General features: G+C 44.8%; 1 protein-coding gene across 5 annotated transcripts in view; it reads right to left on the reverse strand.

Annotated features, from left to right (window-relative positions):
- Positions 1-17,519, reverse strand: part of MYO1C (myosin IC) — a 51,158-nt gene that overhangs the window by 25,060 nt on the left and 8,579 nt on the right. The window contains exon 1 of one of the 5 annotated variants that reach the window (XM_053995453.1): positions 1,000-1,144. The exons of the other annotated variants lie outside the window; for them this stretch is intronic. Coding sequence (XP_053851428.1) covers positions 1,000-1,017 — 18 coding nt within the window. The 5' untranslated portion in view covers positions 1,018-1,144. Of the gene's footprint in view, positions 1-999; positions 1,145-17,519 lie in introns of those variants that run through there. 5 annotated transcript variants of the gene reach the window in all.

The raw sequence follows: 17,519 nt of genomic DNA on the forward strand, positions 1-17,519 counted from the left end.
CTTCCCTTCATCATTTTCTCAGTGGTCAGCACCAGAATATTTGGGAAAACAAGCAAGGATCTCTGGAGTGAGCAGGTATGGGACACACCAGCCCCATGGTAACTCTTCTTTAACAGAGAATTGCCCCAATCTACAGAAATGACGTTTTCAACTCTTCCTAAATTTGGTCACTTTACCAATTAAAGCCTTGAGCATTCTTTTCCAGGCAAAAGCTCACACACTTTTTCTATAACACTCCCTCATTCTTGACCTCAACATCTTCCAGAGTCAGTGAATTCCATGGCCCAATTATTCATTGTATGAAAATAATCTTTGCATCTCTTTGGCAACTTTTAGCTTAACTCAGTGTCCCTCTTCCCGTGCTACACAACACAGAAAAAGGAGCTCTGTGTTCTCTGTGGCACTGTTATTTTTTTTTCCTCCTCTTATCCTCATCTCTTTTTCCAGGTAACAATCCCAGTCCTCTCAATCTTGTGCCACAAACTCCTTTTCCCAAGCCCGGGGTTCTCCCATGTAGGATGCAGGGCCAGGTGTTCTGGCTGCTGCTAAAGCATGGACTAAGTTTTCCTAAACTCAAACAGCCTGGAGGAACTGAGGGGCAATGAATCCTTAAGCAGGTACTTCCTGCCATTCCCTAGGATGGCAGGAATGGGACAGAAGCCCTGGGCAGGAGAGGAGCAAAGCCCAGCTCCAGGACGGTCCCTTCACATCCCTGTGCCCAAGTGAAAGCTCCACCCTTTCTTCCCTCCTAAATCTGAGCACAGCTCTCCCTTCTCTTCCCACTTTCTCAACTCCCACCTTGGCTTCCTCCTCCAAACAGGTATTCCCTGAGTTTTCAGCTAATTTCACCCTTTTCCACACAACTTTCCAATGAAGAGATCCTTCTCAAAGCATTTCACTTTCCTGCTGAAACCCTGAAAATGTTTCTCCTCTCCTCTTCTGAGACCAGACACGCATCTGAGAGCTGCAAAGCCACCAAAGGAGTGAAACAAACCTTACCCCGCCTCGGAACTTCATCTCTGCCTCCCGCCAGCTCCCGCAGCCCTCGCACAGCCTTCGCTTACGCCGCTGCAAAAAGCAGCAGTCTGAGGACAAGTTCTCTCTTCTGTCAGTTGCTTTATTTTTTTAATTTTTTTTTTTTTCATGGCATTTTCAGCGCAGTCAGAACTCCCTCCCTCCCACCAGCTCCTACTGGAGCATGTGGAGAGGGCGTTTTGCAAGGAGAACTCCCCTCCCAGCCAGGAGCAGCCCAGCAGAGGCAGTCCCAGGGAAATCAGCTGCGCTCTGCTGCGGAGTTCCCGCTGCCCAATGACAGGGAAAAACGGAAAGAAAAGTAATCCCAGGCACTGGAAAACCTGGGGCCGAGCCCAGCACACAAACCACAGGCATCAGACAGGAAGAGACGAGCTCTGGGACAGTGAGTTACTGTCCTGGAACAGCAGCGTGGACAGGGCTCCCCAAACCCGCTCCCAGCTCACCCCAAACACAGCAAACACACAACCCCAGCCCTGGCATTGACATTCCACTTGGAATCACCCCCTCAGGAAATCACAGGGCCATAAGGATCCAGGGTTGGATGCAGTTTACCTTCACAAGGATTTAGAATCACAGAAGGGTTTGGATTGGAAGGGACCTTAAATTTCACTTATTTCCAATTCCACCAAGCCCTGTCCAACCTGGCTCAGCAGTATTTTATTCCAGATTCCTTTGGAGCCATCCAGCATCAAAATACCCACTTTACCTGGAAGTTCTGAGGTCTTTATTACAAAACAACCTGCCCTGCCAAGGAAGAGCCTTCTAGAGGACACAGTGAAGGCACTGCTGCCCTCAGTCCCCAGCCCTTGCAAACAGAAGTTGCACATTTTGCTGTCTCTGAGCTCATCAGTGTTCTCACACAGAGTTATTTATGATCACAGCTACACCAAGAGTGTGAAAACCCCACCTCATTTCCCACCCACCTGCCTGAGATAAGGGCATTCGGACAAAAATACTGCACAGCCTTCACTAGCATTAGAGGAAAGTGAAAGAACAAGAGACAGTGGACATTAGCTGGAAGAAGGGAAATTCCGATGAGTTATTGGGAAATTTTTTTCCCAGTGAGTGCTGTGAAATACTGGAACAGGGGTCCCAAAAAGTTGTGAAACTCTATCCCTGGAGATATTTAAAACTCAACCAGACAATGTCTGAGTGACTTGATCTAAATTGATCCTGCCCAGAAGTGAGGCTGGACCAGAAATCTCCACAAGTTCTTTCCAATCTAAAATTATTCTATGATTTTATTAATCATTTTGTTCCTCGATGGACTAAGCTGGGCATCCATACCAAAAGGAGCTATAGGTAGTGCAAATAAAGATATAAATCTGTTGGAGAGGATGCCACCCCTCAGGTGTTTCAGGCAATTCATATTGTGAGCTGTCAAGCAGATTCTCTAATCATTGAACATGCAGAGCCATGGAATAATTCCCAAGCTCAGCTGCTGATGTTTCATGACTGGCACTATCTGCACTCAGCTCTGCTTAAAAGGGTTTTTTGTTTGCTTTGTTTTTTCCCTTCTTATCAAAATGCATCCTTCACAAATTCTGCTACAGGAAGGGTAAAGCCAAGCTCTGAAGTAAAAAGATTTAGAGCAAAAAGCTAAAAAGCTTCAACCTCCCCAGAGAGGAGGCTATTTAAAAGCAAACACACGTAGCAGATGTTGTCAGTGGTTGGGTGCAGCACTCCCCTCTAATTAGCTCTGCCCAAGGCAGAGATCCCAGAGATCCCAGCTGCCGTGGATGTCACAGGCAGAATGTGCCAAGGATTTGGGATGGAGCTCGGCTGCTGGGAGCACTGCAGTGCCACAGCTCCTCTGCCCTCTCAGACTCCATTTTGAACATGATTTGTGGTTCTTGCACAACTCTGGCAGGATTTTCATTCACTTCTTATCCCAGCTGGGTGGATTTTTAACGGCAGCAGCTTCAGGATGTGGCTCGGAGGAGGGTTTGGCTTTGGGCTGGCACTGAAGGAAGTGGACACTACTCCAAGCCCCTGTCCTGTGCACAGGTGAGATCAGACACGATATAAACTCCATTTCCCAAACTGAGCCACATCAGCCATTAGTGAATCACAACAGTGAGCCCTGAGCCAGGAGTTTTCCAAGCATAATTAAAGCTGTGGCCTGGCAGCTCTAATTCTTCAGGAGGAGAATGTCAGTGCTCCACCAGCCCTCTTCAAACCAGTCTAATTGTCACCAAACAGTTTCAGTTAAACTCCTGTTACAATTCTAAGTATTAGCAGAGTTATCTTCACCTAAACAACTTAACCCTTTCCCTAGCTTACACCTTCTAACACTTCTCAGATCCCATCTCATCACTGAAAATGCCACATAAGAAAAGAATATACAACAGCTCAGCACTTAGAAGTACATTTTTTACATATTTCCCTTGGTTTTTTCATGCAGGAGAACCCTTTTATTTATTTGTCTACTGGAAAGACCTTTACTCAAAATGCTTTTTTTCTGCAGCCAAACTACTGACCAACTTCTGCTGGCGAGGAAAACAGTCCTGCATGTGGGTTAGCCTAAATTAGGAGGGGGAAAAAAAAAAAGTTGGAAAGCAGAGATAATTTTACTTTATAAGATCTTGATCCTGGATTATGAAGGTGATAAAACCAGACTCTTCCTTTCCAGCAGCAGAGCCCAGCCCTTGTCTGTGATTTCTGCTGAGGATGGCTGGCAAGGTCTGGCTCACTCCAACAGGCAACTACAGGCCGAGGGATGAATCAAGTTTTCCAGGCCTCACCAGTTAGAAGTGACTCATTTAAACCCTGGATTAGAGCGCTGGGATTGCTCTGCTCGTTGCAGATAAGCAGCTGATTCCCTGCATACAATTTCACATTCAAAGCAAGGGGACTGGAAACCTTTCCTGTCAGCCCTGCTCCGACAGGCTCGCAGAGCCCAGCGTGACTCGCTAGGCTACACCCACAAGCAGTGGCTCTGCTGAAAAAATAAAGTTTGGCCCCCTGAAAACACCATCAGTGTTCCCCTCTGCAGTGCAGATTCCACTGCAAATATAAATCTGGAGGTATGAGATGCTGCCTTGGGTTTATGCTGTTCAAAAATCAAATTGGATCACGTCTATGTTATTCCAAAAGGTGTCAAGTTCATCTATCAGTGAGTGAATTCTTTCTGGATTTTTGTAGTATTTGTTATTACTGCCTTGCAAAAGAACTACAGAATAAGACACATTCCATAATTAGAAAGCACTTGGCAAAAATACCATGGGAAAGAAACCACCCTAAACAGGCCAGGAATTTGAGAGCCCTTCCTCTTGCAGGTCAGAGGAACATCTTAATCAAAAAATAGAAATGTCTTTAACCTGTCACATGTGTCCTGCTGTCCAGATTATCCTGATCTAAAACTGATTAAAATGCCTCACATTCCTAAAACACCCTATAGCAGAAGCTGAAGGTTCTGAGGGACATTTGTCCCACTGCTTAGGAAAAACACCCTGTGTCCAACAGAGGGTGAACATCTGACTGCAGGATAAGGATAAATCAACGCCCTGCCAAAGAGCCAGTGCTAAATATTGTAATAGGTTTAATAAAACCTCCTCCCTATATTATTAGTTCTGCTAAGAATTGTCTCTTTTCTACCCAGTTTTTGGATTAAAGCATCTCCTCTTCCCCTCTCAAGAGTGCTCCAAACAAGTAGTCATGAACAGAGGTTTGAACACAAGACATTGGCCCCTGGAGACACAACATTCCTGCTCAGTTATGAAACTGCACACCTAGAAAGGTTAAACCAAAAGCTCATTATACTCACTCAAAAGGTGCCTCAAGATGATGAAAGTTCCTTCACTTTACTGCAAACTTCATGACATCACAAGTTGACTGAATTCCCCAATTCTGTGTGAAGGTGTTTGCAGGGTTACAGACCAAACCTTAAAAATAGTGAGGTGTGGCCAAAAGGGTTCAAAAACCAGAAGACAAAGAATATTTAGATTATTATTTTGGATTCTAATTTATGCTTTGTAATGCCTAAAACTGTCAATACTGGTTTTGTTTGTTTCAAGAAAGCTTTGTCAGTGAGAACAACAAAATTCTTTTCTTCCCAAGCTCAGTTTTTCACAAATAAATACCAAAAAAAACCCCAGTAATATTGCAAAAAATGGAGATGCACACGTCTCCTTGGATTGCTGCACTTTCTCTGCCAATGCTGTTCCCTGTTTTGATGCCCCTGGTGATGGATTAAAAAGCACATATGACAGGCTTGTATTTAGTTATGGCTCCCGCACACACACAATAATTCTGGGTCTATGACGTGAGCGAAAACAGAAACTGGGTTAATCTAACAAATTAAGATAAATTTTCCTGTTGTTGCTTTCTGCTGAAGCAGTGAAACAGAAATGGCTGGCTGGCTTTGACAGTGGCCATCAGAACAAAGTCCCACTTTATAATTACCAGATGCCCTTAATGTGATGCCAGTTTGTCTCATGCCCGTGGCTGCTCCCGCTCACGGCCCTGTCAGGGTTTCCCTGATTTTACAAACACACTCCAATCCCAACAGCAATTGTTGCACTGACTCCAACAACAAAGTTTAAACCCAGCAGTTAATTCCCTGTCATTGCTCTGGCCCTGCTCTGACACAATCATTTGCAGCAGCTCCCCTGCAGCGGCTGTGGCAGGGACGGCTTTGGAGGGAGCTGGTAACACAAACAGCCTGACTCAGTTCAGCTGATGTGCATTCCTGCACACTGACTTTCCAAACAGTCACTCCTAGTGGCAAGGACCTACATCTTCCTTTTAAGGGGAAAAAATGTTTTCACAGGAAAAATTAAGTGTTCAAAGCCTGTGCATATCTCCGTGCTTCCAGTGAGTCTCGCCTTTAAAAACACGTTCTTGTTGCACACAGAACAAAAACTTCTGCTTCCTTAATTTAAAGTTGTTCCTCTTTTTAACACAGCCATTGGCTGTCTGCCCATCCCTGGCACTCTCAGGTGAAATATCCTAGCACACTGCTTTTCACACGAACCAGCACTGAACAGAGAGTTGGTTTTCCAAAGGAAGGACTCAATCTGAGCGAGGAAAACACGATGCAAAAGAACGGGGAATGTACAGGCTGCAGACAAAACTTTACAGCTCACACTGCTGACTAACAGTTCCTATTCCTTCAAATTTCTTTTCCTGCATTTCTGAAAAGAGGCTCAGTGTTAGAAAGGGCTTAAGGGTGGAAAGCAGATCACAACAAAAACTTCTTGTTCCATCCACACGAGATAAGGAAAGAGTGAGCACTGGTGCTTTGCCTGCAAGTTAGATGAAGGAAACAGGATTTCCCTCTGCTACTCCCTGAGCAAGATCCCAAGGAAATGTTTCTAATAATAGGAAATTACTATATAAGGCCAGATCAGCACTAAACTGTTTGCAGTCTGGAGGAGAAGGATGTACAGGAATCCTGAGGAGGGACACACCAGGCTGCTCACACACCAGGGGAAGGCAGCACATCCAGGGCTCCCCTCCACACAGAGGGACAGAGTTTAACCTGGGACTCCTCTGCTGAGCAGGGTCCTGTCCTACAGCCCAAAATAGCAACTAAATGGACAAATTAGAGCTGTCTGCCCTTCTGTAATGCCCTTGCTTTTCTCCATGGCAGGACAAAGGCTGAATAGACTTTGGAATCTACAAAAGAACACTTGCAAAGCAAAGCTGAGCATGTCTCTGATTGGGAAAGGGCAGGAAAGGCACAGCCATGCCCTAAAGCACAACATGGGCAGTGCTGATGCAGAGGGCAGGCTGAGAGCTCCTCTTCCCGGGCTGCAGATCCATGGAGCACAAATGTTTTATCAACTGGACAGTTCTCTAACTCATATTGGTTTAAACAAGACAAGCAAAGACATTGGGCAGTATTTAAGTTCATTTTTGCAGCGTTCCCACAAAACTGCAGGATTTCATGTCTCCCAGGCCAAGAGTTTCAGCAGCTCCAGGCAGCAGTGCACATCCCAGCAGAGCTGCCAGGGGCACTGCTGTGGAGCTGTAGCTCCAGCCCACACTTTTCACCATCCTTCAGCAGACACCAAACCTGCAAGGCCAGTTAAAGGACAGATTTTTCCTCCTTCTTACACAAATGGAAGGGAGTTCCTACAACAATGCTCACAGAGGCCTTCCAGACAGAACTGGAAGGTTTCTCTGTGATTCCCATCAAGGGGTATCTTTCCATCCTGCTTTGTCTTTGGATAAGGCCAGGAGCTCCCAGTGCAGGGCAGCTTGCTGAGCAAACACAGCCCCAGAGCTGCCATGGAAATGAGCACAATATAAATTGCTAGACAGATTTATCATCCAAAGTTTTGGTTTTTTTTTTTTTTTTTTTTTTTTTCCTCATTGGCAGCAAGAGATGTTTGTGACAAAATGTACAAACAATTCTGTATCTGTAGCCCTGCCACATCCTATGTCTCTTCTCTGCAGAATGACACAGCTTCCAGGGGAAAGCAAGGCCAAATCCCAGCCAACATTTCCCTGAGACCTCCTTGAGCTGCAGGGCTCAGTGTGCCACAGCAAATAAGAAAAAAACCAACCAACCAAAAAAAAAAAAAAACAAAAACCAAAAAAAAAACCCCAAAACAAAACAAAACAAAAACACCAAAAAAAACCACCAAAAAAAACAAACAACCTTAAAAAGAGAGCCTTAAAAAAAAATAACCCAGGCCACCCTTGTGAAAGAATCATTGATGAGAGATTAGAGTTTGACAGCAAAGCTCTCTCCACATCACAGCATCAGGAGCTTCACAGTCCCCATGAAAACATGGCTGAGATTCCCAGTTGTTCCCAATTCCCTCCACTGTCCCACAGGATTCCTCCAGTGTCACCAGGACCTCAGCAGCTGCTTGTACCTGGCCCTTGTCCCCACAACACCTGGCCAGAACAGGGTGTGCACTCAAAGCCTTCCAGGGCATGTTCTGGGCCAAGAGGATGTTTCATGTTGGGCTTTATCTTTAGGGACATCTTGATTTCTGAGGATTTTTAGACTGACCTTTAATTTTTGTCCTGTTAAATACTTCACATCCTTGACAGCAAGGGGGAAAATGAGTGCAGGCAACAGGGAGGTTTTTCAGAGCTGGGAAACACAAGTGGTTATGACTCTGAGAGAAAAACAGCTACAAAAAAAGCAGTAAAAATTTATTTTAAATGCTCTTATGCCTCTTTTCTCATGTAATACTTGCTCCATAACAATTACAAAGCAATTCAGCAAGATGGCCTCGGCTGGTATGGTTTGTGGTCAGTGGTATCTGGAAGTTAAATTTGGAGAAAAACATTTTTGGGAACGAGCTCCCTGTGGATTTAAGTCAGTACAAAGTCTCAGCTGTCAGGCTGGACCCTAAGACTGTTGTGGTCCCTGTTTATTTTTCATACCAGCTCCAAGGATGCAGTCACTAAGATGTTTGCTCAGTTTCAAAGTCAAGTCCAGAAGAAATAAGATATTTGTCTTGGCTCAAAAAGTGAGAAGAATCACAGGTATGAGACGGGGAGTCTGAAAGCAGAGTTCATCCACCCCATTAATGTTGTACTGACAGGGTCCCAAGCCTCCCCTGTGCCCCCAATGATTGCAAAATTCTTCTCTAAATATAGGAATTATCTGTTTAGGAATGCCAGCACTAAAACAGAAAGTTTCAGTTGCTTTATTTTCTTTAGTAGGTTAAATCTGAAATCTAAGGAAGGCTACCTGAAAGACATCATTCTTAACTGTGCCAACACACATCACTTTACACAAATCCAAATACCAAATTTATCTGCTATATCAGACTGCTTTATAGGAAACAACTGAACTTCACTGACTCCTCCTGTCCTTTTCTCTTTAATTGACAACTTTCACCAATGTAGCTTTACATTAAAACAAACCACACCCAAAAGCAAATCATTGGTACTGTGAAAAACAGTTTAAAAAGGAAATACCTCCCTCCAAAACAGCCAAATGAAATTGTTTCTTTTAAGGCAGCATGGAGCTTTTCCTTTTCATAAAGCTTGAATAAAGCTATCATGGAATTCCTAATTTGCTTTCAAAGCCATGAACTTTTCTGTTATGTGGAGACTGCAGCAAAGGTAATATCTAGGTTTTATGAGTATATTCAAGCTTCCAAAGCCAGAAGAATAAAGGTCAAGTGACTAAAATTTTCCTGAAAAGCACTGGAGAGAGGCTCGCATATGGAACATATTTGCTTAAATTTGGATTTTTTTAATAAAATAGTTTGCACATGAGTGATACCCCAACAAATAACTAACCCTACTCCTCTTTACTGTTACTGTAACAGTAAAATCCCTTTTTATGGACAGTTTATAGTAGGATAAAGACGTTTATATCAGTGTAATATCTGGCATATCAGTATCATCTGTACCTAAAAAAGGGGGTATGTTGCTGTGAGCAACATTTTGTATTAGTACAATTGCATTTGCCATAGGTTTGTCCCATGGATTATCCACAGGTTGCTTAGGGAAAAAAAGCCAAGTCAGCAGCCTGCAAGTGTTGGGTGATACCTGGGAGTAACAAATTCTTATTGTCCTTCTGGGTGTGACCCTCCTTTAAAGCAAACATAGCAATGCTGCAGCAAACTCCAAGTTCCTAAGTGGAGTTCAGTTCTGTGAGCTCATTGAATGCTTTGGACATTCAAACAAGTGGAGCAGTTTTTAATTGATGATTTATAAGTGAAGAGTTTACAATTGAGGCACAAATTTGTACTTCCACTTGGTTTTTTCTTCTTTTTCCTCTCTCCTCTGTTTCAAACTGACTTTGTTGGCCTAAGGCAGGCAGTTATTTTGGGGCAGTGAAAAGTTATAAATAAATTCTAATAAAACTATTAGTGACACACATGAGACTGAACTTTTCAAACCCTTCTTTGTAAGGGAACAAAGAGCACTTTACACCGACTGTGATGGCACAAGCCCCCTAAGAAAAGTTTAAGGAAAGAGTTTCAACAACTAGATCATGAACCCAAAAAAAGAATATTGGATGAGCTGTAGAAATTCCAGATTGTGCTCAAAGGAAGGGGCTGAGCAGTTTGCAGAGGGAAGGAGAGGAGCCAGGCAGTGAGGCTGGCCCTGGCAGCGAGCTGAGCACGTGGGCAGATGATATTGCAGCTGATGTCTGAGCTGCTTCCCTTTCCCCTGCCTGCCCTGCTCCTGCTGAAAACGAGGGGAAAAGGCACCAGATGAAGGGGATTGTGTGAGGTCATCTCCTCTGGCTGCTCTGCCTGCGCCCCAAGGAGCCTTTAATGCTTTGGTGAATCTTTTTTTTGTCCCAAAATAGATTTAGCATCACTTAATATCCACAGGGAATGATGAGCTGTCATTATGATGGCAAAAGTGTTCCAGGCTGCCTGGAAAATACAGTCATCATTTCAGAAGGATATCCCATGTCCACCTGCATCAGCTTGCACTCAAATTCAGGACATTCTCAATTCAGAACATTGTTTTCCAAGAGTTTAAAAACTGGCATTCCTGTTGGATCAAAACCACCTTAAATCAAGATTTTTTTTAAATGTAAAAGAAGCAGTAGTGACATTGATGTTAATAAATAAATAAATTATTGGCCTGCAACTTAGCTCCCTTTGGATTACAAGCAATATCTCACCTCCAAGGCAGTTTCAACTCCCTCCTGAGAACTACACAGTTCTGCTCTCTGCATTTTCAAAACTTTCTGCATTATCTGAGACATCAGTTTAATCAGAAACAGAGACACCAAAGAACAGTGAAGGAGTCCATCCCTTTGTGGTTCTCAGGAATGTGTGTTGCACATCTGCATAAACATGGGTCTCTGCAGAGAATGGAAACATTCATTCCCCAGCTGTGGTTAGGTCCAAACCCTTTTTCTTTCCCTGTCTGATTTACTCCTAATCCTGCATTTGGTGGTTGCAAAACTACACAAACCCTGCTGAGGCCGACACAACAGGCCCAGGAATCTTCCTCATGACCCTTTACACCTACTTTCTAAAACAAAACATTCTTCTGGGCTGTGAGCTCCAGCTGAAAGAAGAAATCCTGAAGGAATTGACAGTTGTGACATTAAGAGAAATGCCAACTGTCCCACAGCATTTGTTCTCCAACAGTAGATGAGGACTGGCACTCTAAGAGACAGGAAAGGGATGTATTCCCTGTTTATTTTTCATACCAAGTCCAAGGATGCAGTCACTAAGTTGTTTCTCAAAGGCAGGTCCAGGAGAAATAAGATATTTGTCTTGGCTCTAAAAAGTGAGAAGAATCACAGGTATGAGACTGGGAGACTGAAAGCAGAGCTCACCATCCTGCTAGAAATGCATGGATTTGGAGATCTCAGGGAAGTTGGGTGTCTTTAGATCTTCTGCTCTGATGTGCTGTGTGAGAAAACCCCACGGTCCATGGCAGCCAGGACCACAAGAGGAACTGTCTGAAGGCCCATCCCACTGGGAAGGAAACTCCTTTTTCCCTCTGATTTGACAGGTAGAGATCCTGTAGCTCCTCTTGGACAGATCAAGGACCTCCCCTTGAGGAGGTGCTGCAGGACCATGAGGGAATCTGAGCTCTAACCTGACAGAAGGATCCAAGAGTCTCCAGAATAGGCATTTCATATAGAAAAGTCAACATTTGTTATCAAAATCCATCATGTAAGAAATACATATAAACCACAGGCAGCAGCTTTGGTTCATTAGCTTCAATTTTCTGTTTTAACAACTCTCCTAAAGCCAGGGCAGCAGCATCTGCTGTTACAGCAACAACAGAAGCCCAGCCTTCATCGCTCCAACAATGAGAGGAGGCTGCAGAAAGCTGACAGCTGATACAAAATGCAGGGCAAGGCCTAAATTAACCCTGCCTTGCCAAGGTCAGTGCTCTGCCCTCAGCTTCAGTGGTGTTGGAGCACACCTGTGTTAGGAAAAAAGGTTAAGCTCTTTTATTTGACCCAAAGAAAAGCATCAATATTTGAGGGTTTGTCTCAGGAGCTGTTGTTTGCATGGCTGAAGTAGAAAAACAGAGACACAGGAAGTTCATCACTGTAAATTATTGATCTGCTGCTTTCTACACATTGAAACTGGTAATTAAACAAATGGTAAAAAGATACTTCATCAATTATAGAGGTGCCACTTTAAATTACACTTGCTCCAGAATGAATAAAACACAGAGGTTAAATGCTTTGGGTACTTCAAGCCTGCTTCTTGTTCAAAATCCTCACTGCAACAATGATTCTAATTCTCATATCCTGCTGCTGCAGAGCTGTGAGCTCTGTGTCAAGCTTCACAAAGGAAATTAGAGCTTTTGTTTCACAAGTCTTATTTCACACAATGTCCAGGAAGCACAGTCCCATGGTCAGGAGAGAGCATTTGGAGCAGGTATCATTGGGATCCCCTTTCTGCTCAGCAGGGGTGGTTATATGGCCATAAGTCAAAGCCCTGTGATAACAGCCCTCGCTCAAAAATCAGACCAGAAAAAAAAAAGAATTTTGTCTGCTAACAGCCACTTGTGCAATCTGCAAAGCACTGGGCAGACATTTAACACTGGCCTGATGGTTTTTAGAAGCTACAGACATGAACACACCCTCCCCAACCTGAAATAACACCAGCAAGCTGCTTGTGAAGCAATATGGTGATGACATCAAAGATGCCCTTTTAAGCAGAAGTCATGTCACAATCAGAGTGATGACTCAAATTTCATTTATCATAAATTTTTATATGAGGGTGCACACCTTACTTCATCAAGCTGAAGGTTATCTCATTCCACATGTTAAATATGTGAATGTAAAAGTACACTTGCTCTAATACTGATTTTGAAACAGAAACAGCAATCAAAGAAGAGCTTGGTTATCTTGCAGTTGCTGGCACAGGTTCTCTAGAAGCATTATTACATCTCAAATAGATCTGAAAGCATTTAGTGAAGGTTGAGTTCATCCATTGACTGAGACAGGCCAGGGAATATGAATATTCCAGGTTTAAGGCTGCAAATGCAGCAGAAGCAGCTGCCTTAAAGGCACATGCAAAACAACCCTAACAGGTGGACACAGCTGGCATCCCTCATGGAGCAGTGAGGCAACACCAGGGAAACAGCAGCTGCTGGAGCCAGAACAATCCTGGAAGTCAAAGAACTCATCATGGAGCAGTGGGGCAGGAGTGAAGGTGCGAGTTCACAGAGGAAAGAGAGGCTGAGGTGAAGAACTACCAGAATATGGTGTGGAAGCTGGAGGTGATGGAAAGCTGCCAGCTTTCAGCTGATGGAAACAGTCCAAGTGGGAGATGGAGGCCGGACTGTAGGATTTTTATGGAGGAAAGAACATCAGTGCTTGGTAGGGGGACAGGAGAATCAAAGGCTGAGCTGACTCTTCTTACTGCTCCCCAGATAATGAGGCTGAAGCACAAGGAGAGCCAGCTCTGCCATAGGCCTGGTGCCAAGTGCTTTGTGAAGTGTTCCTTGCCTGTTCTGAGGAGAGTTACACAAGGTAAGGCTTTATTCATAAGTCCCTGATGGATCCTGTGTGTGCAACAGCTCCTACCAGCAGAGCAGTGTTTGTGGGAAATGTTAGGAAGAGTGTCTAAGAGAGATAAAGCCTTTGAGCTGCAGATGAAGCTGCCAGCCCTCATTTCCAGCTTGTCAGAGCAAGTCCTTCTTGAAGTCAGCAGGCTGGAATGAAGAGAATCTGGCATTTGTGCATGGATGTATGGCTCAGACAGCCAGGGCGGAGCGGCTGGCTTTAATCACACTTTCCACAAAGGAGGGGGAGTGGGAGTGGCCAAGTGCAGTGAGTGATGGGCGTTATCTGCTGTACATCCACAAATTCCTCTCCTCCGACTTTGGATTTCAAGCCTGACCTCCTTTCCTGCTTCCACGAGCCCCTAGAGCTGGAGGGGAAGGGCCATACAGGACTGGAATCTGAGAGTCCTTCTCATTCTCAGAATTGCTGGTGTGTGTGAGAGGCAGCACACACTTGCCTGGTGAGCTGACAAATTCCACAACAGCTGATGGCTCCCAGGAGTAGCTGCATGCAGGTAGCTGCAGGGCTAAACCTCACTATTCCAAAATTCACTTTTCCAAGTGCCAACCCACTCCAGCTCACCTGCTGGGTCACAGCTGATTGTGAAGGTTCTTCACCCACAGTGCATCAAAAAGGAGCAAAGCTCCAAAACATTTTAATCCAGCTGCCTGCTACAGCATAAAGAATTCCAGTGCAAACCACTTTTGGTTGTTTCCTACCCTCACAATGAGCCTACAGTCCACTACATCACACAGAGCTTCAATTCCATCTAGAAATAGCTTCTTGAGGTCTCTGTTGCAGGATGGCATTCTTAAATTTTGTTTCTTTGTGTGCCACTGCTGGCGGTGACAGCAACAAATTGCAGGAACCTGCACGTATGGCCAGAGTGGGCACAGAACCACATCCGACCTCTTGCACGGAAGGTTTTGGCAGCAGAATTAATTCTTTCTCCCTTACTCTTTCTGCCTGTGTCTCTCATGGCATGCTCAGATACCACAACACAGTAACCTTGTTCTCCTACCCACCACAAATGCCTTGTTAAGAGTCCCACAGGGCTCAAAGGCTCCTTGGATCTTTACACCTGATGAAAAGCAGGGCAAAAGTGGGAATCTCTGCGTCCTCACCTGGGTAAGGTATCCCCCATCCTGACCCTCAGTGCACTGGCTCTCCCAAACTCCATCCATGCAAAACAATGCTCTGGGAAGGGGAAGAGAGCAAAACATTGCAGACACCACAACTGGACCCTGTTTTGGATGCCACTCTAAGGATGCTTTGGCAAGAGGCAGAACAGACACCAGCTTTTCCTGGCTCCGTGGCCCAGCATGTGCAGCCTGGAAGGATTTATCAGTGCCTCTCTCCCTGATCTGACAGCACATTAAAGGGCACCAGCAGTGCAGGACTCATGGGCAGGTGCTCCTGCACTGCTCAGGACCTGGGACTGTTGGAGCTTGGGAATGCTCATTATGAGCAGTGGAGATGGCCTGTTCTGTTTGTAAACCTTGATAAAGCCAACATTTAGAAAACAACTAATTACCATTTATGTCCCAAACAGCTGGCCTAGCTCCACATCCACATGCTGGGAGGTTTTGGTGCCAATCAGCCCACACATCAGAGCACAAAAGTCCCCCAGTGTGACTGCAGAAGCTTCTAGCAAACAAACTTCTCACTAGCACTGACTCCAAGATCAAAACACAGCAGTGTAAGAATAGAACAGCCACACAAGCCATCTTCCCACATCATTACACTCCAGACACTTGTCCAAGGTGAAAAGGGCACAGAAAATGTCCTCTGAGGTGCCAGAGGGCAGTCCCAGGCTGCTGTCAGCTGGCCTGGACAGCTGATGTTACTGTGACACAGCCTCTGTCCCAGCTGTGCCTGTCCTGCCCTCTTCCCCTCTGGACTGGGACTAAGATCCACTCAGCTCTGAGCAGACACTGCAGGGAACTAAACAAATAGAAATTGTTGTTTTCTTCATCACTGCTCTCCCAACTTTGTTTCAAAGGGTTAATCAAAGGGTCAAATGGATGCAAGTACAAGGCAGGGAGTGGAGGACTACAGTGAAACCGAATTAAATTGGTTCAGTGAAAGGTGGAACAAGATGGTCTTCAAGTCTCTTCCAACCCAGACCATTCTGTGATTCTAAACAGAACTGATATCAGGATAAGCTTATCTGAGATACTGGGGGAATACAAAAGAAAGGGCATTTCATGGAAGTGACATGGATGAAGCCCCAAGGCTCTCTGGCTGCTTGTTCATCCCCTCCCCTCTGCAAACCCTCCTGCCTTGAGCACTGAAATCCTGGAGAAGTGACACAAGGACAGTATCACCCCCAGCAGTCCTGGGGACAAGCCCAGGAAAGCCACCAGGGGTGCAGCCCGTCAGCTGCAGTGCTCCAGGAGCAGGGAAGCAACATCACAAATCACCTATTCTGACACGTGGGGATCCTGTCCCAGCACTGCTCTGCTACTCCCAAAAATTGCAAAAACTGACACTTTTTGGCCTTAGAAATGAAGGCTGATGCTGGTGGGTTTTGATTGCCAGCACACAGGAGAGGAGCAGCTCACTCCACACACTCCTCACTGAGCCATTTATTGACCCAAATGAACCTCCCCATCCCCTATCAATCCAGAAATGTCAATCCAGCCCACACTAAACACTGATTGATTTTCTACTCTAACGAGCACCGTGTCACATTTGTGTTAACTACTCATCAGTTCAGATAAGTGGTTTGCAATTAAGATAATTTGAGACCAGTACAAGTGTGGCCTGAAAAACACTTTCAGGAGTTCAGCACAGAGGTATTCACTGCTCAAAACAAGCAGCCAGCTACCAAGCTGACAGCTACACCAGAATTTACCTTTCCAAAGCAAAAAAATTTGTCACAACCTAATCTTTCCTTGCAAGGCAATAACTGGCTCGTCCAAAGATTTCTTCCCAGATGTGTACACTCACCCTGCAGCAACACTGATTTCCTTCCTCTCAGGTGACACCACAATCCTTTCACAGGTGCTCCCTTATTCTGATGGCAGGCAGGCAGCATTCCAGCAAAGCTGCACTCAGTGACAAAAAGCCAACTTCACTGAAGCCTCCAGAGAAAAATAAACAGTCACAGGAGCGCAGCTTTGAGTTCCATGGCCGTGAGCCTGGACATAGTTCACATTCTCATCCTACACGGAGCCACTTTGTGGAATTTTCCTCCCAGTGCAAGTGGTTTGGACACCAGCAGCTGCCAGTTCAACACATTCAGGTTACAGCTGGAACTCCCCTGTCCCCACCTAGATCCGGAAACTTCAGAGCAGACACTTGGCAACCGCTCGGGTTTCAGTTTGAAGAGAGAGAGATCAAACAGCCTCCTGCACAGCACAAGGGTTTTTTTGCATACAGAACACCACATCTCTTGCAACATTTCCTCTTCACATGGAGCCCTCATGACCAGCCTGCCAGAGCAGCAGGGAAGTCCTCACTACCTGCCAGCACCAGCCATGCCCTGCTTTTCTCTCCAGGAAGTGCAGCTCATCTTTTTTTTTTTTTTTTTTTTACTCTTCTTTCCTTTCTGCTTCTTCCTTGTATCAAGACACAAATACCTCAAATCAGATTAGTTTATATTTGAGTCAAATAACATCTGAAAGCTTTACCTTAATACGTAAATGGCTCATAACCATCGACCCTTGTATTCTTTAATTGTATCAGGCAAAGAAAAAAGGCACTGTGCTTCTTCATTATGTTGTTTTTCTTAAAAGTTCTAAGGGAATTTAACACACCTCGTTTGGAAATACCTCTTGCATAAATTATCCCAAATTCCTCCTAGCATTCTCAAATCCCTGCAAAAGCAGTCATGAGAGTGCTGTTTCTTCTGTGGGTTTAGGGGACACCTCTTTGGTGATCTTAAATGACAATATTTTAAGGTATTGAACTGACAGGCAGCACTACAGCTCATCTGCACTACTTTTACTCAAACAATTTAAAGAGCTGCTTTCTGCTGGAAACCAAATTTTTAAGTACTGAAAATAAGCTTCAACCAATGTAATACAAGAGCCAAGACAATGGGCATTTGTCCCCAAGT

The sequence above is a fragment of the Vidua macroura genome, chromosome 20 (genome assembly GCF_024509145.1).
Source record: "Vidua macroura isolate BioBank_ID:100142 chromosome 20, ASM2450914v1, whole genome shotgun sequence".
Taxonomy (NCBI): Eukaryota; Metazoa; Chordata; class Aves; order Passeriformes; family Viduidae; genus Vidua; species Vidua macroura.